Source organism: Leptodactylus fuscus, chromosome 2, assembly GCF_031893055.1.
Source record: "Leptodactylus fuscus isolate aLepFus1 chromosome 2, aLepFus1.hap2, whole genome shotgun sequence".
Classification (NCBI taxonomy): Eukaryota; Metazoa; Chordata; class Amphibia; order Anura; family Leptodactylidae; genus Leptodactylus; species Leptodactylus fuscus.
Window position 1 is genome coordinate 141,322,986 of NC_134266.1, and position 25,419 is coordinate 141,348,404.

Here is a 25,419-nt window from a genome sequence, read left to right on the forward strand (position 1 = left end):
GGTATAATTTTCAAAACGGGGTCACTTCCCAGGGAATTCTACTTTATTAGCACCTCAGGGGCTTTGCAGATATGACTTGATGTCCAATAACCAAACCATTTAAATCAGTGCTTCAAAAGCGAAACAGCATTCCCTTAAGGGGGTATAAGCTGTTGTTTGAGCCCATGAAATGTGACCCATTGTGGAAACTGTGTCCCTCAAAAAATGTATCCAGGGATGTAGTGAGCATTTTTACCCCCCCCCCCTTCCCCAGTGTTACTTTCATTTATTTTTCAAAACTTACTGCAGAGCTGATGGTGAAAAGTGAAAATTGCAATTTTTCCAGAAATGCGTCATTTCAGTTCGCAATATTTGCATCAGAGATTAACACTCTACAAACTGTTGTACCTGGCATAACCTGGGCACTACATACTAGGCACTGAAATTATGTACTTCTGGAAAAATACCAAAATAATTTTTTGAATATAAAGTAATATAACACTTGATTAGAGGTAAGAAATGTGAGCATGGGGAGTTCCTTGTAGTTTACAAACTGGAGTCACTTTTTTGGGAATTCTACTTTACTGGCACCTCTGGCGCCACATAGCATCCAAAAACCTGTTCCTCTAAATCTATACTTCAAAAGCTAAAAAACTCAGTTTTCCTTCCCTAAAAATATCCACAGAGTACATGCTTTGATTGAAAAAAAAATAGATTTTTGTAAATCGCAGCATGTCAATTATACCTATGGAAATGCTGATGTTTTCCTATAGGTATGTTTGAAGCAGAAAGTCTGCAGAAGAAAACTCTGTGGACTTTCTGTGAAAAGTGCTGCAGGAAAAAAAAAACGTCTTTTTCCTGCAGTGCTTTTTGGGTGTAACTCGCTACATGGGGCCTTAGCTTAAAAGTTTTAGGAGTGTGTGTCTCTGTTGACACAAAGTGAGCACCACATATTTGGTACTGAATTGGCATATTTATTTTGGCATATTTATTTCAAAATTTTACTTTTCACTTTGCGCTTTCATGCTAGGGAAACGCTCACTGTGGTCACAAAATACTCACTATGACCCTTGATAAATTCCTTGAAAGGTGTTGTTTCACACTAGTGTTTGGGTCTGCATCAGGACCTGAAGAAGACACAGACTGTGTCTGCTTAAAAAGTGATTACTTGAGGAAACTGCAGACCCCATTGGTTATAAAGGGCTCTTCTGGGTTTCCACACAGTTTCTGCTGTTTTTGTACTGAAACCATCAGAGAGAAAAGTCCTCCTTGCAGGACTTCTCTCTCCGCTGATTTTAAGCGGAATCTGCGGCAGACTCTCATATAGAGACTCCAATGCAGATGTGAACCTATCTTCTAATGCACAGGAACATGTGATACTTATTACTGCAATTTGAAAAGCAGCTATTAGGCTCCGTTGCCACATACTAACACGCCGCTCATTTAGACACGTAAACACTAGAGATGAGCGAGTACTGTTCGGATCAGCCGACCCGAACAGCACGCTCGCATAGAAATGAATGGACGTAGCCGGCACGCGGGGGGTTAAGCGGCCGGCCGACGTCAAAGCGGAAGTACCAGGTGAATCCATTCATTTCTATGGAGCGTGCTGTTCGGATCGGCTGATCCGAACAGTACTTGCTCATCTCTAGTAAACATGAGTCAGAGATCCCATTGACTTCAATGGGTGCCGGCTCACGGTTATAAAGTCTCCCATTGATATCAATATGTAGCGCGCATAAGCCAGCACACATTTAAGTCAATGGGATCTGTTTTGAAGCGCCTCACTCTGACATGTGTTTACGTGTCTAAATGAGCGGCGTGTTACTCCGTGGGAATGGAGCCTTAATTTAAAAAAGCATACTGTGAACCCAGCCTAATCGAACAAGTCCTATTAGACTTTTGTGTCCGACATATCAAAGAATGCATAAAATAAATATTAAAAGTGGTCAATCTGAGATATTGTATAACCTTCAGAGATGCTTAAATTAAGTATGATTTAAATTCTTGGATTTTAAAGGTTGAAGGACACTCTACATCAAGTCTTTGCTTCAAATAGCCATGTAACTTTGTGCCAACAAATTTGTGTTTTCATATTTCAAGAACCATGCTTACACTTATCTACTCATAGTTTACCTCTGATGTTAGCTATATGCTGACTTTTCAAGAGATTTATTTGCAGGCATAGACTGCAGAAAGAGGTCATTCCAGCAGAATGGGTGGGCTAGTGGATATAATAATCATAGATGAGGATTCAGAGGTCACTGTGAAGTAAATCTAAAAACAAGAAAGCATGCTACAAGCCATGAAGCGCGTAAAGTTTTATGTGTAAGCTAATTGCTGCGAGAACATCTGTGTGCATTTATCTGCAATGTACTTCAGCTAATTAAGTGATGTAAATAAATAACAATACACATTACTTGCCACAAAATGCCCGACACATCATTAAAAGGAAGGTTAAACAAGTTTTGAGAGCATTTTCCTTTACCACAAAATACCTGTCTGCAAATGGATAGAGTCAAAAAGGCGTCAGCCTGTCAGTTCATATGTATAGCAGCAAAGCATGTTCATTTCAATACCTCTATTCTCTAGAAAACAGTATATGTTCTTCTTTCATTGCCCTTCCACTGCATTTTGAAAATGGAACAAAAAAATAAATAAATTTGCCCACAGATGTTGCACCTGGACCTGTAGATCCTGCACACACATAGGTTGCCAAAGCCGCCATCCCATAAATACCCAATTGGCAATATATCTGACGGCTGGGCAAGCTAAAGGAAAGGTTTCATCCTGGTGGAGACATTCCTGGGAAGCCTTGCTGTTTGTGGGAAAGCATTAACCTGCTGAAACATGCCAGCTGGAAGCTGAGGCATGAGAGGCAACACAGGCCGGAGAAGGTCCTGCACATATTGCAATGTCCCTTGTATAGTAAATCTGGAGAAGCAAAGCATAATGGCATTACTACAGATCTAAATCATTCCCATGCAAAAAAGTCAGCTAAGAGTTTCCCACTTTTCCACTGGTGGTGCTCAGGTGGAAAGCAGTCCAATGTAACATACAAGAGGAGAATAAGCTGGGTCAGATAATTCTAGCGGCCAGATCCATGATAGTAAGGCAATGGAAGTTTACACCCTGTATGACAATAAATGAGCTGATCCATCATGTGGATTTGGCTTTCACCAAAAACCATACCTTCTCCAGTTTCTGCTACAGATGGGCCCTCTGGTCCGCTTTTATGGAAGATAGGAGAAATCCCCAGGCCAAGAATCCCCTCTCCACCCCTAGTGCAATTCCATAACTGGTCACGCGCAACGGATCATGGTTGCTATTATTATTGTTGGTAATCCAATTGTTATGGCCGTTTGGACTTCTATTTGTATACTGACCTCCTTATCATTGCCATTCCCATTTGAATTGCACCATTCTGCTCTGAACATGCGGTGTTTCTTTTTTTTTTTTTTTTTTTTTTGCTCTTAGATACTTATTCACTTTATTAGGCCAAATTTGTTTTCACTTTTAACAATGTTTGTTTTCCTCCCTTCCCTATTCTTCCACCGCCTTCCCTGTACCACTCTTTGCCCCCCCCCCACCCCCACACCTTGCCCCAGGCCCTGTTCGGAACGTTATTGGCTGCCACTCGAGAACTGATAGGACTACTGTTCATGCTTTTGTAACCATTGTGTATGCTCCTGAGTGTCTATATTAGATAAGTGGTTGTTTGGATTATTGTACTTGACGCATAGTACTGTACAGCCAGGGGTGAACCTGCCCCTTTCGCCGCCCGAGGCGAACGACAGAAAGCCGCCCCCCCTCCCCCCGGGAGGAGGGGGCGGGACGGAGCGAAGGGGGCAGGGCTTAGCGGCGTTCGCAGGCAGAGAGCAGGCACGGAGAGGACCTGCTCTCTGCCTGAGTGTGATGGGAGGCCGCTGGAGCAGCGCTGCTCCAGCAGCCTCCCCAATCCACTGCTCGGTGCTAAGCCAATCCAGGACAGCTTGTCCTGGACTGGCTAAGGTAAGCAAAAATGCCGCCCTCCCTGGGGCCCTGGCATAGCGCCGCCTGAAGCGCTCGCTTCAGGTCACCTCATGGGAGGTGCGGCGCTGTGTACAGCCCAATTCAGCCACAGGTTTATGTCTTTCCTCCCTTTGGCCCATTGTTGTTTTGCTTTTCTTGTATTTTGAAAAGTTTATATAATTTTAAAATACAAGAGGAGAATATAAAGCAGCACTCGCCAGTATAAAAATGTATTTTATTTCTTCTGACATAAAATACAGCAAGCAAGGAGTCAGAGATTTATGTCTCATGAAATAAAGGATGTATTTTTATACTGGTGAGTACCGCTTCATCTTCTCCTCTTGACGAGTGTCTCTTGTACCTCTACTAGACCTGACTGTTATAGGAAGTGGCTCCTTAGATAGAATTCACAGGTTCACACCAGCAGTTAGGACAATGTGTTGCTCCATGGAAGACATTTGTCTGGATTCATCGCTAAAGACTATTCCAGACCGCAGTGGTCCATATTTCTCATTTGTGACATTGAAATTGAATGGCTGTCAATGGTGACATGGGCATAGTGACACCAAACTTCTTTCTGGTAAGCACCTGGAAATGGCCTGGGGCGAGACAGGTGTGTGTAATAAAGGGTGCCACTTGTGTTTGGATCGTGAACAAGTAAACTGTGGTAGCTGCTCATCGTTGTTGATGGATTAAATGATCCTCTACTAATGGTTTATCTGGACCATCCATAACTTGTTGCCGTGTGTGCATGCCCCCACGTAACCAGTGCTCCCAAGACCTCCTAACAACTAGGTGTGAGAAGGTGACAGGCAGAGTGCTGGTATCCCCACATATCTCCCCCAGGTCTCTGACATATATGTGGTCCAAGGCGGGTCTTGAGTAGACCTCAGCCCCAGGTGTGGGTAATGGGCTTGTTACTGGGCCATAAAAGACTGCAGATTTTGGGAGCGAGAGGAGGCACCTGGGTCTGTCCAGAAATACTGAAAGTTTGGTGAGACCATACTGTGCTATTTTGATAGTTCATGTAGTTGGCGTTATACTGTTTAGTTAGTGCTCAGATAAGCAGGGTTTTGTTTGACGTTTTGCTTGACGTTAAGACTTTATTTTATTTTGCTTATTTTGTGCCTAAAGTGAAGGTTTATTTATTTTGCTGTTTTTCCAAATAAACCTGTTTGCACGTGATTTTGTGTCCCTGTCTCTGACTAGGTGGATCCACACCATTGCTGCTACCAAGCTATGTTCCGTACATAGGTTAGAATGACCTAGATGGCAAGTAATTTGTCAAAATGTCCATCCTGTTTTTCGCTGTCCAATGATGGGCCTAGAAGTGCGTACTAGATGCAGTCTAGCAGTCAACAATCTCTCACCAAGAGGTGTATTAACATAAGCTCTTCAAACAAATGGATACGTGTTTTGTACCACTCCTGCATTAATCTTTATTATTATTGTGTGACAGGTTCATGAAGACTTCTGCCACATCACTGATTCCCAGTTGCCAGTATGACCTAATTTTAACGGTCAAGACTGGCTTGTCCGTGTAGAATTTAGGTTAGTTGGTTGCTAAAGGGTTAAATCACACGGTTTTAAAAACTTTAAAACAATTGTACAGTGATTTGTAATGCTATATAAAACTATGCCACACATTAGTTCTGCTGCAAAACAATCAGATAAGGCAATCTCTGGCGTGCTGTCCATTGAAAAATCCTGTGCAGAGAGAACAATAACTTGTGTTATTTTTACATTTCTATTCTCCAGATTTATGGGATCTATTGTGGATTCACTTGGTCAGATGGCAGTAGATGATGAATGGTCTTTTTTTCTAACCCTCTTATACAAGGTCACTAGAGAGGCAAATCACGAATCATCCCAAATTCATAACAACAGCAAGCGGGTCTTGTGACGCACCATAATCTGGAAAGCTGAATCTGCTTCATTTCAATTAATGTATGGCAAATACCTGAAGCACATCTAACTGTTCAGGATAAGGTTAAATTCCCATATACACAGATATTCTTTCTATGCAGATGTGAACATAGCCTCAGCTGCCATATGTGTGACTATGAGGAATAACACTATAACTGGCCATTGTTAGGTTTGGATTCTGCTCTTTCAGGCAGTTGTCCACTTCATCTCCGTCTCTAATTACAAATTGTCCCTGTGCAAGTAGGTGAATAGCTGTTATGATGTCTGCCATAGATAGAACATGGGTTAAAAGCAGGAGATCCTACTCCCAAACTCACGCTCAATAACTTAGCAGGTTAAGGGAGACATTGTACAAAAGAACTGACCAGAGCTAATGTGAATAAAGTGCTTGAGGTGAGAGACAAAACTGTATCTCTGTTACTCTTTCACCTGGCCCTCCTTGTTCCTTCCCCTAAGTATAGACATAGGAAATTGAATCTACCTTTGAGCTGACAGTCCATCTTGGAAGATCAAGACAGATTGACCAGAGATTTTGAGTGAATGTCAGTTTAGAAAGGAGGAGGTAGAATAGCCAAGTACAGACAGACGTATTTTTCTGACACATATACTACAATATTTCTTATATTCACTTGTGCTACTGCTTTAGGCAGGTTGAAAATCTAGTGATCATATAAAGAGGTTGACTACTGTTATACAATGGGAAATATGCAAATCTGTTTTCCAGGATGTAATTAGGAAAACAATGCCTCTGCTTGCTGCCTTCTAGGGACATCCCCCTTAAACATAATGCATGACTTTTTCAACAAGCCTTATGTCATGATGCGAGGTTTAGCCAAACCAGTAAATCTATTCCCCAGAACCTGGTCTAGAAGTCTTTCATCTCAACCAAACCAGTTTTCCCTACGCTGTGCTGATGAGATCCAATCAGATCGAAACAGCGCTGTCCACAGCTGGGATTCTGTTCTTGGGCTCCTTCACACTCCCTGCTATCTTCAGGACTCTAGTGACTTCACAGATGCCATGTGGGCCAGGCCAGCATCGCAACACATAATGACGCTGGCGTAACCCACGTCTGTAGCGTCATTGAAGATGGCTGAAAACAGGGAGTTGTGAATCCAGGAGCGGTGAGTACTTTCCCTGGACCTCCAATCATTATACTCTGGGGTCTGAAAAGGAGTTTGTGGATGGTCCATTTTAGAGTATAATACTATATGTAAGGGCCACTACAGGACATTAAACTGTGTGGAGGGGCCGCTATGTGACATTACACTGTGTGGAGGGGATGGTATGGGACATTATACTGTCTGGAGGCCACTTTGGGACATTATAGTGTGTTATATTGTGTGGGAACCAGGAAAAGGGGACCCAAGTCAAAATTTTGCTATGGGGTACAGTCTTTCCTAGTTGCTCCCTTCTAAATTTTTAATACTAGCTTTGTTCCTGTTGGATAGCATTCCACCATTCACCAGAGTTAGCTGTAGTAAATGGTCAAAATGTTCAGATTCTTGAATCAAATAATTATCTGACCAATGTGAAAATCTTACCAAACACTTTACTTCTGTTACCAACAATGATGTACAATATTGTGCAAGCATGACTCACAAGGGTAAATGTGTTCTAGAAGTAAACAGGAAATCATTTTGCTAAAGTTGTAACTTTTTTTCCGGGATTCAGATATTGTTGTATGTAAATGCAAAACCGAGAGCTAAGATTCTGATAATTATCTGAATGTCTTTTTTGATGGAGGAGGAGGTGATCTAGAATTGTAATTCAAGCCCAAAATAAGGGTATTGACTGTAATACCAACAGATAATAAACTGAAATGCAAATACAGACTAAGATAAGCATAGATAAGTAGAATTGCCGAAACGTAATAATATATTAAGTAAAAGGAGTCATTGGATGACATACCAGAAATAATATGTATGACAACGTCTAGCAGCCTCTTAAAGTATAATTTTTATCATAACTTTCAAGAAAGTTTACACAAAGTCCTTATAATTATTTTAAGTATGTACTCCAAAGAGAGCATTAATGGCCGGTTCATGCCCTCAGTAAGATTAAACAAAGAGTTGCATTAACGTAATATAAACAAAGTTTGACTAAGCCATTTATCACCCTCCGTAGCCGTGTTAGAGTTCACAGGTTCAAATCCTAGTAAAGTCAATTACGCATTTATATAAAGGTCATTCAAATAAATAGCAGCTGTAAATGTGCAATATAAACCTGAGGGTGGCTGAAGACAATGTAATTGCTTAGGATTAAGACTGCTCCAATTTAAATGCAGAAATGTGAACGGGATGTTAAAAAAAACATTTCAGTTTGTAGGCTATGTTCACATCACGCTATCTGAACACATTCGGCATATGAGCCATAAAAGCTTTTGGAGGACACAACAAATGTATAGGTTCCTACTGATTTGATGTAGGCCATAAGAAAAAACTTATGGCCTTCATTGGATAGTATGTGCCAGTTCACATCTGCGTCGGAGATTCGGACAGCCCCATAATGATGACTCCATACAGTCATGCTGCGATTTCAAAAGTGCTTGAGTTTTTGTACAATGCAGCAAGTCAATTATACCTACAGAAACGTTGGCGTTTTCCCTATAGGTACACTAGGGACAGAAAGCCTGCAGAGTTTCCTTTCCTTTTCTGTGAAAAGCGCTTTGGGAAACACCGCAATGCATTTCCGCTGTGGTCTTCTCTGCAGTGTATTTTGGCTGTGGCTTGCTACGTGGGGCCTTAGCCTAAAGTGGTTTTCTGATATCTTTAACACCTTAAGAGGCTTTTAATAAATCTGCATACTCATCAGTGGAGAGTCTCCATTTGGGTCCCCGGGCTCTGTAGAAATTCGGCTCATAAATAAGAAGGTCAGCAGTGTCTAAGTGGTAATGCTCAAATGTTTGAATGGATCAACCCTTCACAGATACCAATTGGCTGTATTGCTCACATGCAGGCCAAAGGTTAAGAACATCAGGTACCCAAATATAGACGCTCTGCTGGATCCTCAGCCAAACAGTGAGGTTAATATTCAGAGTTTATTATTTTAATCCTCTGCAGGCATGATAGAAAGGTGTCAGAACACCACTTTATTATAGAAATGTTATGTTCTTCCGACAGATGTTAGAAAGTATAGAATCTAAAGTGGAGACTAATACTATTAGTGTAGAGCACACGTGATCAATGGACTTCTAGAAATAAAGTGCACAAAGTACATATGCAAGTTATTGGTTCAAGACCATATGTTGAGGTCATGAATCTGCATAATTGATCCTGCCTTGGGCTCTAACAACTGGCCTTTCCCTTTAATGATTTTCTTCCCACTCTGAACATTGTGTTGAGCCTCATTCATCTTCTAAATAATTCATTTTCTGTTAATTGTGGTGTGCACTTAGTAATAAAATGTTGCATCCTTTTCTGTTAACCACTTGGTCTACTTAAAAATGATACCATCCAGCTATGAAGTAGCAACAATTCCTGCTCAACAACAATAATACAGTTTTCATGTGTGACTACAAGATAACAATTTCAAAGATAAAATTACCTGTCCTTCAGCAACAGTTTCTGTGTCAATCATAGTAATAACTCCTGGAACAAGAGGACTACGCCTGGTGTTGCTATGTATTGATAGGTCTTCATCTGAAGAACCTGCAGGCAGTGTACCAGTAAGCTGGGTAACAACTTTTCCAACCATTGTAAGTCCTGTCTTTAGAGTCTGTAGTAGTAAAAAAGAAAAACACAACCATAATTACTATCACCTATGTTAGCTAAATATACTTTATGCAATTAAAATTCACTTAATTTGGTTTATCAAAAGGAAAATAAATACATTGACGTTTGAGTGGCTACACCCAAGCCAGTGCCTATGAAGTATGTATAACCAACATAACAACTCAATTTGAGAACTTTTGGCGAGATATTCAGCTTAAAAAATATTAACAAATGCTAGGGCATAATCCAATGTCTCTTCTGCCGGTGAGACTGTTTATTCATCTGCGGTTTTCATTAATATTAGTTTGTATGGTATATCGAAAAGAAGGTAACACACAAGTCTATGAAATTGTGCATCAAAACACTTCTCTGTTTACTAAAAGCAATCTTATGTGTATATTGTTAGAAAAGGGGATATGGTCGCGAACTATCAAATCTCATACACAAAGTTTATCATTGTTTCGTCAGGAGACATTCCACCTAAGGCTGGTCTTACACGACTGTAATGCTTTTACGGTCCGCAAGTTGCTAGTTGCTGATCATCTACATAGACTCCGCAGATGCCCGTAAACTGCCGCACTCGCCCATACGGACTTGTTCTATAAAGTGCAGACCTCGGTTGCGGCCCGGCACACCACGGATAAAATATCCGGTGGTGTAAGAGGCCGCATTGAATATAATGTGTCCGCAAATGGTCCGCAATTGAAAACCCTCAACCGGTCTTAAACTACGGTTGTGTAAAACCAGCCTAAGAAATCATATAATTTTTTGGCACAATATGTACACGTTTCAATTACTCAAAGTACATACAGATTATAGGAATATTGCTAAACTGAATACAAAATGGAGCTTCTGTACAAAATGGACATCCAACATTCGGGCATACCTTAACATCAGGAATAAATGTTATTGCAGTTTTATTTGCATAATATAAACAACATTATTATATCTATTCTTATTCTAATATTAATTACGGTCCTATGCTAACTTTCCTTTTCCCAACCCATACCATTAGTATTAGTATGGTGACCATAAAACAACTACATGCAAACTTTACCTGACACTTCACAAATTCCTAAAATGTCACCAATATAATTTTTTTCTGTAGTACCTTGCTGATTAACCCTTGCCTTTGATTATCCTTGGGCCGTGTCAGTAGCCTGCTGCCTGGCTTTGGTCTTGAACTAGAGCATGGGTAGGCAACCTTTTTTGTTCCATGTGCCAATTTAAATTAAAAAATCAAAGATGAGGTCTTTGGAGTGCCACGCAATATTTGTAAGGCTGGCAACCCCCTACACTAAAGTCATATAGCATAAACCACAGCATAGGGGTGCTGCCATACTGTGCTCCCAGCCACATGCTTTTACCGCTATTTGCCTAGATACACCTGTAGTTTTCCATTAGAAGTAATGTAAGTACATGTGTAACTTGCAATTAGTGGTAAATACATGCGACTGGGAGCAGAGTGAGGTAACACCTGTTGGGTGGTGACACATTCCCCGGCTGTTGATACGTGGATTAATTTCAGCCACATTTAATTCCAGGTGCTGCAGTAACAGCAAAACCACAGCCAGGAATTAATGGGTGTCACACTTACCGTATTTTGCGGACTATAAGGCGCACCGGACTATAAGGCGCATTACCCATGAGCGCCTTATAGTCCTGCCTAGGTTCATATATAAGGCGCACCGGACTATAAGGCGCACCGAACTATAAGGCGCAGCGCTGTCCGATGCGCCTTATATGTGATTGAAAGCTTAACCCCCCGCGTGCCAGCCGCTTCTATTCATTTCAATGGCACGCTTCCATTGAAATGAATGGAAGCGCTCGGCATGTGAGGAGTTAAAGGGATTCTACCATTAAAAGAACTTCTTCCTTCTTGATCACGTCGGAATAGCCTTAAAAGGCTATTTGTCTCCTACCCGCCTTCTTCCGCAGCTCCGTCTCTGTCTTCTTTGGGCCTCATGGATGACGCATGCGCAGTCGGCTCTAACAGGCTCTCACAGCCAGAGCCGACTGCGCATGCGTCATCCATGAGGCCCAACGAAGACAACACAGACGGGGACACGGAAGGCGCGAAAACAGCTCAGGGAGAAGGCGGCGCTGGCTATTGAAAAGGTAAGAGACGAATAGCCTTTTTAAGGCTATTCCGACGTGGTCAGGGGGAAGAAGTTCTTTTAATGGTAGAATCTAGAGTTGAGCGAGTACTGTTCGGATCGGCTGATCCGAACAGTACTCGCTCATCTCTAGTAGAATCCCTTTAAGCAGCGGCCGCCGGCAAAGTCTGCATGCCGCTTCCATACATTACAATGAGAGCGCGCTATTCAAATAGTTAGAGATGAACGAATACTATTTGAATAGCGCGCTCCCATTGCAATGTATGGAAGCAGCATGGAGACTTTGCCGGCGGCCGCCGCTTAACTCCTCGCGTGCCGCCGCTTCAAGCCTTATATAAGGCGCACCGGACTATAAGGCGCACTTTCGATTTCTGAGGAAATCAAAGTATTTTATGTGCGCCTTATAGTCCGGAAAATACGGTACCCTAAAAGTGAAAACACTGGCGCCCGGGGACTGTATTTGTCTATAGCCACATCTGGGTACTGAGTGTGTGACTGAGGTGGTTTTCACTGACCTATACATTAAAATTAACTGACAGGACTACAAATGCAGAAAGAGATAAGACCCACCAGTACAAGTCTAAGGACGAGTTCCTTGATGACGCTGGGTGGTAAGGAGCACCCTTCTGACGGTGGGGAGATTTTAGTGCTGTTAATTTCTCTCCATCCCTGGGGCACATACCGGGAAAACCAACAGTGAGCTGAATTCAGCGCTCTCTTGGCTTTCTAGCAGTATATAAAACCACACTTTCATGAGGACATGAAAGGTCCTCTTTAATAGCAATTAACCTCATCATGTCCCTCACATGAACCCCTGTGTGCTTTACATAAGAGTTACTGATATGTGAGAGACATGGAGGGAATCATTAAGCATCTTCATTATTGAAGTCCTTTATTAGTATTTCCCTAAGTATGTTTCTCACATATTAGTAACCCTTATGTGAAGCACACAGGGATTAATGTGAAGGACATGATGGGGTTAATTACTATTAATGTGAGGCACATGGAGTTACTAAAACTAAATTAATAACCCCAAATGCCTGACATTAACAGGAATGGTAACCACACCATACACCTGTTTTTTTTACTTTCACGTTGCTGAACGGAACTCTCCTCCTCCTAATTCTCCTTTGCAGGATGCAGAGAGCAGGAGCTGATCAGTGTAGCAAGCAAGGTCCTTGTGCTGTGAGCTCCGCCTCCTGGGGTCACTGAAGGGTAGAGAGAGCAGCAAAACAATGGGAGCATCCTAGACCTCATTTTTAGCAGAGAACTAAAAGGACTCTCCCTCATTTAAATCATACAGGTCCTGTGCTGGTTGCTGTGCCAGCAAAATATGCCACACGTGCCAGTGATTGCTGACTCCAGAACTAGGGTATTGTGAGCTGCAATACATGCTCATACAGCAGTAGACTTCAGGTAGCAGTAAAATGATAAAAAATGACTGGTGATGGGAACCCCTACAGTGTGATTTAGAGGATAGGGCTCAGGGAGGAAGGATAATTGTTAGTCTGATTTTGTAATTACATGACATCTCAGGTGCTTAATGTGTCTCTACAGTATATAAACCACCACAATTCTTATCCTGCTTCATGCTGCATAGCTTACATGCCTCTCCATGCTTAAATAAAAGATCAGACCTGAGTAGATCACCCCTAGATCGAAATGTTGTTGTTAAAATTGCCCGAAGGTAATTCTCAATAACAGCTGCTAGGGGAAGGGAAGACAGAGACAGTGAGCCCTAAACCCAGGCCCACCCCTGGTCTACCTATTTGCCCAACTGATCTAATGACAGGGACGACTGAACGACAAACCCTACTCTAGATAAGTGATACACAGAACAGGGCAATACGACACAAAACACCACAGAAGAGGAATCAGTAAGCCAAAGCTTTGTCTGCCTGGTGTGGCAAAAACTCTACACGTTGGTTGTGAACGTCCTTGTCACAACCCAAACAGGTGAGAGATCATTTGGTTTATGCACTACCTCTTTTCTATATACCAAACTGTCACCAAAAATTGCTACACTATCATTGGACTGCTCGGTGTGAATTTGTGTTTTTTTCGAGTGTACTCTAGATAAGTGATACACAGAACAGGGCAAGACGACACAATACAACACAGAAGAGGAATCAGTAAGCCAAAGGTCAAACCAGACAGAAAAAATAGCAAATCAAAATCCAAAATAGAAGTAAAAAAAGCAGAGGTCAGAAAACACAATATAATAGCAAAGCTATGGCCAATTTAAGGTGGTCCAGAACCCGCCCTAGGTTTGATTGGCAGATAAGCTGTCAATCACAAGCTCACAAAGGTTAACCCTAACAGTGCCAACACAGAATGACAAGAGACTGGGAGCAGGTAATCATGAGCAGACATGCCTCCTGCGCAGTACAATAAGGCCAGAGGACGGCACAGGAGCTCGAACAGATGAGGACGTAACAGTTGTCCTATAATCTGCAAATACTAATCACACTGTCTTAATGAGATAAATAAAGACATGAATCTGTAAAGATAATTAAGGTTAACATACTGTCTCAGGCTGGGTTCACATCTGCGTCAGAATCTCCGTTTAAGATTCCATCACAAAGACCACTGAAAATCAGCTAAGAAAAAAGCCCTGTATGGGGGACTTTTCAGTTAACGGGGTCTGTCGAGTATCCACTGTTTAAAAACTGAAAGCAGAGGGAAAAAAAAAAGTCTTCCATGCAGGGGTTTTTCAAGGGAAATGTAATTTTTTGAGCTTGCTGGCACAAACATTTTAGAATAGAATAGAACAGAACAGAATACTTTATTGATCCACACAGGAAATTTAGTGTCCAACATCTCACCAATCTGTACTTTTTGCATTTTGTATTCTGCTCACTACACTTTTAAAAAGTAGATATAATACTGGTCATGGTTACGCTAGGTTCACACCTGCATTCTTCTTTCCGTTCTGTGCTTTCCGTCTTCTGCATGCCAGAAGACGCAAAGCACAGACCGGGTCCGGCCGTGAGCGGCGGTGAGCGTTTTATGCTCTCCGCCGCAAAACCGGATTTTTTTATCCGGACACAGAGTACTGCATGTCCGACTCTGTGTCCGGATTATAAAAACCGGTTTCGCGGCGGAGAGCATAAAACGCTCACCGCCGCACATCTCTCTCACCCATTCAAATGAATGAGTGAGAGAGACTCCTGCAGGTTTCCGTATCCTGCCTCTGTTTTAGGCAGGAAACGGAAACCTGCAGAACGGAGTTCACAACGCTGATGTGAACGAGCCCTTACTCAGTTCAGCTGATGTATGCCACATTTATCAAATACACTTTACACTGTTTTTAGGTTGTTGTTTTTTTTAAAGTCACAACAATTGTTACAGTCTCACTTCAGAATGTGGTGGAATAGAAAGTGTAGTGATATCGCAGGACAGTAACGAAAAATAAAAAAAAAGTATCAAAAAATTATTAATAAATTGTGCAGTATTTAACCCCTTCCCGCCGATGGCATTTTTTGATTTTCGTTTTTCGTTTTTGACTCCCCTCCTTCTAAACCCCATAACTTTTTTATTTCTCCGCTCCCAGAGTCATATGATGTCTTAATTTTTGCGGGACAATTTTTTCTTCATGATGCCACCATTAATTATTCTATATAATGTACTGGGAAGCAGGAAAAAAATTCAGAATGGGGTGGATTTGAAGAAAAAATGCATTTCTGCGTCTTTCTTACGGGCTTTGGTTTTACGGCGTTCACTGTGCAGCCAAAATGACATGTTCCCTATATTCTGTGTTTTGGTACGGTTCCAGGGATACCAAATTTATATGGTTTTATTTACATTTTGACCCCTAAAAAAAATTCCAAAGCGGTGTTAAAAAATTTTTTTTCTAAAAGTCGCCATATTCCGACGGCCGTAACTTTTTTATACATAGGTGTACGGGGATGCATAGGGCGTCTTTTTTTGCGGGGCCGGGTGTACTTTTTAGTTCTACCATTTTCGGGAAATGTTATTGCTTTGATCACTTTTTATTCAAATTTTTATCAGAATTAAAACAGTGAAAAAACGGCGGTTTGTAACTTTTGACTATTTTTCCTGCTACGGCGTTTACCGAACAGGAAAAATATTTGTATAGATTTGTAGAGCGGGCGATTTCGGACGCGGGGATACCTAACATGTATATGTTTCACAGTTTTTAACTACTTTTATATCTGTTCTAGGGAAAGGGGGTGATTTGAACTTTTAATACTTTTTATATTTTTTTATATTTTTTTTTACTTTTTTTTATTTTTTTTTTGCATTTATTAGACCCCCTAGGGGTGTTGAACCCCAGGGGGTCTGATCACTAATGCAATGCATTACAATGCTAATGCATTGCAATGCATTGCAAAAAAGCATCATCTCTTTTGCAGGCTGCATAGACCAGCCTGCAAAAGAGAGAATTTGCAGACCGGCTGGGAGCCTTTAACAAGGCTCCCGGCTGTCATGGCAACGGGGGGTCGGCCCTGGATCATGCTCCAGGAGCCGGCGATCCCTGCCAAAATGGCGGCGCCCATGCGCCGCCGGGAAAATGGCGCCTCCGGCGCCTTTGACAGCAGCGCCGGAGGGGTTAATGCCTCCGATCGGTCCGGGGACAGATCGGAGGCATTAGAGCCGGTTGTCTACTGCTTGAAGCAGTAGACACCCGGCGGCTATGACGGCCGCCCGGCTCCCGGGCGGTCGCCATAGTTACAGACCCGACACGCGCCGTACTATTACGGCGCATGTCGGGAAGGGGTTAATAAGTTTGGCGCAAACTAATGAAGCACAAACTGCCTTTTCAATGTTCCCTCATGATAAATCTGCCCCAGTATGTCATTAATGAACTTTGCATAAAGAAACACTATCTCCTTATCAACCTACTTCATACAAGTAGCTGTCATTAACCACCACTGCAGTCATTCAACACAAGCAAAGCAATAAAATTCTCTTGCTTTTATTTCATATTTGTCAATTGAAGCTATACATTAGAGCTTGTGGAACCTCTCACAAGCAATGATTTATATAGTATGCTTCCACGCTTTATCACATCATTTCATCACTTGCTAATATCTGTGAAGTGACCTCTCAAAGACCCATAACTTTAGCTATAAAAAAAATAAAAGGTTTTATAGGTAATAATAAGAGCTGGAGCCTAAACTTTTGTATGATTGAAAAAAAAAATAGAATGCCACTGAAAACACTCATACATAACAGCTCCTAATGGTTCAGTTTTAGTTTTTTCTTTTTGTCGTCAAAATAAGCGTTTTTTTGCAAGGGGCCAGGGAAGGTGAAACAAAAATCCAACAACACATACAAACCTCTCCGAGGCTCTGCTGCTTCGGGATCTTGAGTTTGCAGAAGTTCCACTGAGGCAATGAGCGGCCTAAGGAATGGAACACATTGTCTAAGTGGTCACGTGAAGTCAGGGCTTCCGTCAGAAGAAAGCCCCAAGAGCAGCAGAGCCAGACTGTGGTGGGAGACACCAGAGACAGGTGAGTATGTTTAAGGTTTTTTTTTTTTGTTTTTTTTTTTAAATTTATTTCACCTTCCCTGACACTCTTGAAAAAGAGTCCTGGACACCCCTTTTATGATCTACCATTTTAACTTGAGCTTTGTACATAGCCTCCTCACTGACAATACTCTTCATTACCAAGAATTCAGGGGATCAAATTACCTGTTTAGATTACAATGATTTGGTAGTTACCGAACTACAGTATGTGCCCTTATGATATTACCCCAAGACTCACACCTATAGGAGAATGTTCACAATGGTCATAAAAGGTAAGATCCACTGGATTCAATCATAATCTGAATGGATCAGAAAGCAATTTTCATTCTGTGAAAAATAACAGCTTTATTTTGCTAGGATGAGAACTTTTCCTTTTGCTTATAGCAAAAAATATTCCAAACCACAGTATAGTGTTTATCAACACGGACATCACTCCCTGTTAACAATCTAATTTTCCTACAACATCTCAAACACACATGTACACACTCCGGCGTGAACCCCATTAGGATGCCAACTGATCATTCTGGCTAACCTCATCCACACAATACAAAAAAAAAATCCATAGCGGAAATGATTCTATTTGAAAAAAGCTTGCATTTTTGCAAATCGTAGTATATCAATTATACCTATGGAATAATGGAAGCAAAAAGTTTGCAAAAGAAACTTCTGCGGACTTTCTGTGAAAAGTGCTGTTGGAAAAACGGTGATATGTCTCCGCTGTGGCACGCTATGTGGGGCCTTAGTCTCAAACTGGTCTATTAAAGTGTCTGATGCTGCTTTAGTCCAGAAAGTTAGAAAAAATCTGTGGAGCACATTTTTGGTGCAAATTGCTCCAAAATTCTGACTTATGTTGCTTAGCAAATGTCCCTCAACATATGTAAATGCATTTGGTTCAGATACAAACTCAGAAACCAGTAGTGCAAGGGGTTACAATGTTAACATAATATCTGTGCTCCAACTAACATCTAAACAAAACTTTAGTAGGAGCCTTAGGTGCCTGTAGGTCTCTAACACAAACACTCAATTTTAAACTAATATGATAGCTGCTAGCTTTCATAATTGGCTTGAATGTTTACCACTATTAGGCTCTGTTCACATCATGTTTGAACCACCTAGTTAACTGTATCCGAGAGGTTCTGTGCAGTGTACTGTAGATATAATCATTACTTATTGTTACACTACATTATGCAGCAATATGCCATGTATTTTTCTAGATAATCATATACCCCCCATCATTTGTAATATTTAAAGGGAATCTATCATTGACAAAAAGTGTTTTGAGCTAATCATATACCTGAATAGCCTTTAAAAAGACCCCTTCCCCCCAGTTTTTCACACCCCTCCGTGGCTTATACTCAGTTATGACCTCATCCTCCATACTTGCTGTAACTGCCTCAATCCTCTGTAGTTTCGTTCCTGTGCTTCAAATACCGTGCATGCGCAGTAACTCTTTGTTCTGAGCACTACTGTGCATGCCCAAGCGCCATTTTCTTGTGGAGAACTGCCCAATCGAACTGCGCTCATAAGCTCAGTTGCCCTGAGGGCTACATGATTAGCTAAAAACACATTTTGTCAATGATAGAGCCCCTTTAAAGGATTTTCCTACTCACAAACCTTTTTGCCTTGCCAGCGGTCAGAGCCCCAGCAATCTGACAAGGAAAGTCCCCTGTATAGGTAATAAGTGTCATTAGAGGGAAAATGCCTTTAGGCTAGGGCCCCACGTGGCAAGTGACCACTGGGAGAAACAACGCGGTGGAAATGCATCACATTTTTTCCATGTTTTTTCAATTATACCTATACAGAAAAAGCCAGCATTTCAGTGGGTATAATTGACATACTGTGATTTAGAAACATAAGCGTTTTTATAAATCGCATCATGTCCGTTGCAGATATTTTTCTGCAATGTGTGTATGGGATTAGCCAAAATCCATCCAACTAACATTACTTGGGGAAGTTGTGGAGAGTCAGAATGGATGCTGCTTGTGCAGAGCTTAATGATGGTTTTAAGAAAATAATATAATGTTTCTGAATAGAACATGTGGATAAGGGTTCCTATCATAAGACAACCCATTTAAAACATGAAAGTATAATTTCCCTTTTAATTGTTGCATTGACTTGTTTTAATAAGAAAATTGAAAATTATATTCTCTTGGTTATGTAATGCATTCTTGTATATGGGTCTAATGAAGTACAAATATTACCGTATTTTTCGGACTATAAGACGCACTTTTTTTCCTCCCAATATGGGAGGAAAATGTGTGTGCGTCTTATAGTCCGAATGCAGCGTGTGCAGCGTCTGTGTCCTGTCTATGAGAATCAAAAGGAGAGCGGTGCTGTGCCTGCCTGCTCTGCCCCTCCTTCCCTGTCTGTGTCGCGTGTTTGCAGGAGCGAGATATGAGAGGCAGGGAAGTAAGGGCGGGCCAGACGGGTGAAGGAAGCGTGGTTTCAAGCTTGCCGAGAAAACCACGCCTCCTTCTCCCATCTGGCCCGCCCCTCCTTCACTGCCTCTCAGATCTGGCTCTGGCAATGAAGCCACACAGGCAGGGAAGGAGGGGCGGGCCAAACGGGAGGAGGAGGCGTGGTTTTCTCAGCAAGCTTGAAACCACGCCTCCTTCACCCGTCTGGCCCGCCCCTACTTCCCTGCCTGTGTGGCATCATTGCAGGAGCCAGATCTGAGAGGCAGTGAAGGAGGGACGAGCCAGACGGGTGAAAGAGGCGTGGTTTCAAGTTTGCTTAGAAAACCACACCTCCTTCACACCACTGCAGGGTGTCTCTTTCCATCCATGGATGAGATTAGATAGATAGATAGAATAGATAGATAGATAGATAGATAGATAGATAGATAGATAGATAGAATAGATAGATAGATAGATAGAATAGATAGATAGATTGAATAGATAGATAGACAGACAGACAGACACAGACAGACAGAGATAGATAGATAGATAGATAGATAGATAGATAGATAGATAGATTAGATAGATATGTTCAAATCACCCCCATATCCCTAGAATACATGTAAAACAAAAACATTACTGTGAAACACATACACATTTGGTATCCCTGTGTCCGAAAGCCCCCGGTTCTATTTACATTGGTGAAATATTATATTATTAGGTTATTAAATATTTCACCAATTTTTTTTTCCTTAAAAATTTTTTTTCCCTATTTTCCTCCTCTAAAACCTTAGTGCGTCTTATAGTCCGAAAAATACGGTAAATATATAAAGAACATTGAAATGAAGGAAATAATCTATACAGCAGTAATGCTTTTATAAGAATATGCAGAAAAGAATTGGAATGCATAACGGTCAGCAACCGAAAAAAAAAAAAAAGGAATAAAAAACATTGCCAATTGTATGTGTCTTAACAGGATACTTAAAAGATGACAATTTCAAGTAAGGATAACAGCTGAATTGGCTTAAATTACCAATGACTTCAGAGTCAAAGTAACTAAATTTGGAGAAGGAAGAAAAGGAAGAGGACAGACCCGCAATCCCATGTGACCTGGGGCTACATGGCGTCTATGAACATTTAAGAGCAAGGCCGAGATTGCAGGCGTCTGCAACCAGGACCAAGCCACAGATCAATCGTAACTGTTTTGTTTAGTGCTAAAAACTCAAACTGCAGTGATTAGAAAACACATTAGTGTTCATCAATTAGCAGCCAAACGTTTGTTTTAATAATTCATAGGAAACGACTTGCACAAAGTCTGTTAGTGTGTTGTCAGGAAAGCCTCAGAAGGGCCAACAGCATTCGGCGCCACTTTGTATTGACGGCAACATAAAGTCAGGAAGCCTAGTTAACTCATTATTATCCCATTCTCAGAGCATCTTCCTTGTAAAAAAGATTCTGTGTAGTTATTATTCCTGTATAAAACAGTCTATAGTTATATTAGGTTACATAATGAAGCCTGACAAAAAAAGATCAGAGCCAACCAAATCACTAAATCTGCTATACACTTGATAATAAAACATTATATTGTATGTGTACTGATACTTATAACACTGTAGACTGCCATGGTCCTAGATGACGCTTACAATATATTACAGCACTAATGTGAGAAATAAATGACATATGTTTGTTTCCCATTCAATGCTTATAGAGGTACAAAACCAAGGTATAGAGAAATGCATTATATATCAAATTAATGAACACTTCCTTCCACTTCAGGTGCTTTTCTCAGAGCTGATATGCCAAAGGCAATAACACATAGATTTCTTACCATTAATCTGTGTCTGGAACTGGCATCAATTTCTCACTTCTTGGAAATGCAGATCTGTGGTTAAATTGTCCCTGTGCTAAACAAGTTAATAAACCATCTTAATGCTTTCTATTTGTACTGAAAAGTTGACACTCACTATGAACTGATATCAAATACGTTTCTGCATGTTTCATGATTTTTTCTGTAATAGAATTAAGCTACCGTATTTAAAATCGTTTTCCCTCTCCATTACAGTAATTTTTTGTAATTTATAGTGTTAGAACCTGTACTGCGGGTAAAGTATTGGTGTTTTTTTTTAAAAAAAACTTTAACTTTTATTTTTTATTTGCCTTTTTATTAATTTATTTAAATTGCGCTCACCATAAGGGTGCATTCACACGGAGTAACGTGCCGCATGACCTGGCACGTGTTCGCCGTGTGAGATTTTGCGGGCCGTATACACTCCCATTGATTTCAAGGGGAGCGTGGAACGTAAAAGCCGCGTTATTTTGCGGCCGCAAAATGACGGCTGCAAAATAACGTGGCATTTACGATCCACGCTCCCATTGAAATCAATGGGAGTGTATATGGCCCGCAAAATCTCACACGGCGTATACATGCCAGGTAACGCGGCACGTTACTCCATGTGAATGCACCCTAAGGTCGTAATAGACCTTTGGGGGAAGTTTTAACAGCATTTTTTTTTTTTTTTTGGGGGGGGGGGGGGGGCTGGAGGAATGCAGCCTCCTAACCTAAACTGCAGAGCTCTAGAACACAGCAGTTCCTACAGTTCCCTGCCCCTGATAGATAACATGACCACTCAGAGCAGAGCGTTACTGCGCATGCACGGGATTTCAACCGCCCGCAATGAGACTACAGCAAGTATATAGGCGGTACAGGATGTCTGGGGAGGAGATCATATGGAGTACAAGCAATGACGGAGTGTTTCAGAGGTATGATATGGGGGTGCTCACTGGCCCTGGGGAACACCTAGGGTTCTCGGTGAGATTCATTTGCATATAACATTTACCTGTTTTTTATAAAAACTGGGGGGTCTTTGGAAGAACTGGAGGCAGCACCTGAATAGACTTTTTAAAAGGATCCTATCATACAAACACATTTTTTTCTTAGTAACACGTTGGAATAGCCTTAAGAAAGGCTATTCGTCTCCTACCTTTCATTGTCTTCTCCGCGCCGCCGTTCCATAGGAATCCTGGTTCTTGTCAATATGCAAATTAGTTCACTCGCAGCACTGGGGGCTCCAATGCTTTGAGAGAACACTCCAGTGCTGCCTCCATCTTCGTCAGGAAAGTCCTCTTCATCCTCTTCTTCTGGGTCAGGTTTCAGACTTCTAGGCCTCGGGCAGAGCAGACTGCGCATTTCCACAGGCCACGAGAACTAATTTGCATACCGACAAGAACCGGGATTCCTACGGAACGGTAGCACAGAGAAGACAACGAAAGGTAGGAGACGAATAGCCTTTCTTAAAGCTATTCCGACATGTTACTAAGAAAAAAATGTGTTTGTATGATAGGATTCCTTTAAAAGCTATTCAGGCATATGCTTACCTCAAAATGAAAAACCTGTTTGCTACAATTTTTGTGTCTCTGTCATTACCGAGTTACCTTCCCCACAATCTGTAGACAATTAAAAGTGAAACATTTTTGCAAATATAATTAATTAAAATTTTTGCAGAGTTTTAAAGATTTTCACTAACTATGTTGGTAACATTCTGTTGTCTTGATCAATTGCCAATGGATACGAGCAGGAATGCCAGAACCTTCGATACTATGAAACTCAGTTGTTATTTCCTTATTTGACCAGGTTAACTTTTGTGTATGTAGTGATTGTGCCTGATATCCCTAACCAGGGGTGCACCTAGGATAGACAGGGTCCATAGAAAGTTTTTACTACCCTTTTACTAGCCTCCACACAGTACAATGCCCCATTTACTGATCCTCTCACACTTTATAATGCTCCTTTATCGCCCAGTTACAGGCCCCCAAACAGTAAAGGACCCTTTTACAGGCCCTAAGTAAGGGCCTTATTGTATGGGCATGTGACAGGGGCCTTTACTGTATGAAGGGCCTGCAATTAGGGGCCCTTACTATATTGGGGTTTGAAACATGGGACATTCAATGTCAAGGAAAGTAAATCTAAAACAACGGCCACCTTCTGACCCATAACTCACATAGCAGAAGAGAGAGTCAAAAGCCATGATACTCTGCCAATTTTATTAAACGACAAACACTAGCAGCTCCAAACTGACACACACACACACACACACACACACACACTCTCTCTCTCTCTCTCTCTCTCTCTCTCTCTCTCTCTATATATATATATATACACTAATATATTCACTGATTCAATACACAGCCAACAGAGAGGTCTTCGGGAGTTAAGGAAAGGGTGAAAAGGCCAACACTACTTTGATTTTAATAGATATAGCACCTGTTGATAACCTTTTTCAACCTGCAAACTGGGGTCACAAGACCCCCTAATAACATTAAAATATGCTTGGTACCTAAATAATGGGCAATAACTGTTTCAGAAAATATCTGGAAAATGTTTGTTCTCGTACCGTGTTTGCCAGTGGGTAGGAAATATTAAAAAAAAAAAAAAACTTGATAGTCTTCAGTAGTTGATACGTTTTTAATGGCTAACTAATGATGATGACAGATTACAAGCTTTCGGAACTCTTGGATCCTTTCTCAAGTAAATTAACTTTTCTCAAATAAATTTACTTGAGAAAGGAGCCAAGAGTTCCGAAACGTTGTAATCTGTCATCATTATTAGTTAGCCATTAAAAACGTAACTATCAAGAAAATATCTGAATATTAGTTGTCATTAAAATATACTGTACTATAGAAACAAATTGGCCTTCAATACCTTAATGACCATCACTGATCCAAGCAATGGATGGCTCTAAAGTCAAATTCAGCCTGTTCAGTTTTTAATAGGAAAATAGACTTGACAGACAGCACAAATAAAAGCAGAAAAAAAGGTAAAAAGAGGTAAGATTATAAATGAGGGACTGGCATATTTGATGAATACACTGGTCTGGTTTGTGTTTTCTGTCTGCCTTAGTGACCTTTTGGCACCTAAACCAAAGCTGCTATATAAACAATGATTTTAGCCTGCAAAAGAATGGGATCCATGTAGATACCTGATAATTTCTACCAAAAAAAGACTAGTATCCACACCAGGATGTTTTACAGAATATAGAACAGTATATTGCATCTCCATTAAAGAATAAAAAGGTTTCTACTCTAACATAATATCTGCTACAAGTTCACTCGAGTTTATTACATGAAATATCCCTCATCTAACATTCAGTAAAATCTGTGTCCTACAGATGGATAATAGATTGCTGTTATGTGTGTTTTTATATTAAAGGGATTTTCTGAGTTCCTTTTTGATGGCTTGTCCTCAGGATATCAATATCTGACTGGTGAGAGCAGGTACCTGACCCCACACCAATCAGATGTTTGTCTCCTTATATTGTATTGTGCCCATGCTACATTACTGTAGCTCAGCTCCCCTCTAAGCGTATGCTTGCTGAGCTGCAGTAACGTCACACAGACTCAGTACAATGTACAGAACCCTCTGATTCTGGCTCCATAAACCGTATAATACCAGGCCCATCAGCAGTCTCAAACAGCTGACTGGTGATGTGCACAGGATATAGGATAATTGTCAGGATGCAGGGGGTCCATCTGCTGAGACCATCAATGATCAGGAGAACAGAATCCTAAAATTCCCCCTAAATGCTCCACGTGAATGTAGCACCGGTGCACATGGTTGCCAACATTCCATTCATTGCTATGGGGCTGCTGGGGCAGAGACGTCTCGCAGCCCTAATTACGTGAATGGAGTACTGGCAACCATGTGCACCATTCACATGGAGAATTAAGGGGAAATTTGGGTCCTCATTCTCAGCTGTCAGACCAGGAACAATCTGACACTACAGACA

General features: G+C 41.2%; 1 protein-coding gene across 5 annotated transcripts in view; it reads right to left on the minus strand.

Annotated features, from left to right (window-relative positions):
- Positions 1-25,419, minus strand: part of BCAS3 (BCAS3 microtubule associated cell migration factor) — an 849,167-nt gene that overhangs the window by 609,198 nt on the left and 214,550 nt on the right. For all 5 annotated transcript variants that reach the window (XM_075264762.1, XM_075264764.1, XM_075264760.1 and 2 more), the window contains exon 12: positions 9,463-9,633. In XM_075264762.1, coding sequence (XP_075120863.1) covers positions 9,463-9,633 — 171 coding nt within the window. The remainder of the gene's footprint in view (positions 1-9,462; positions 9,634-25,419) is intronic.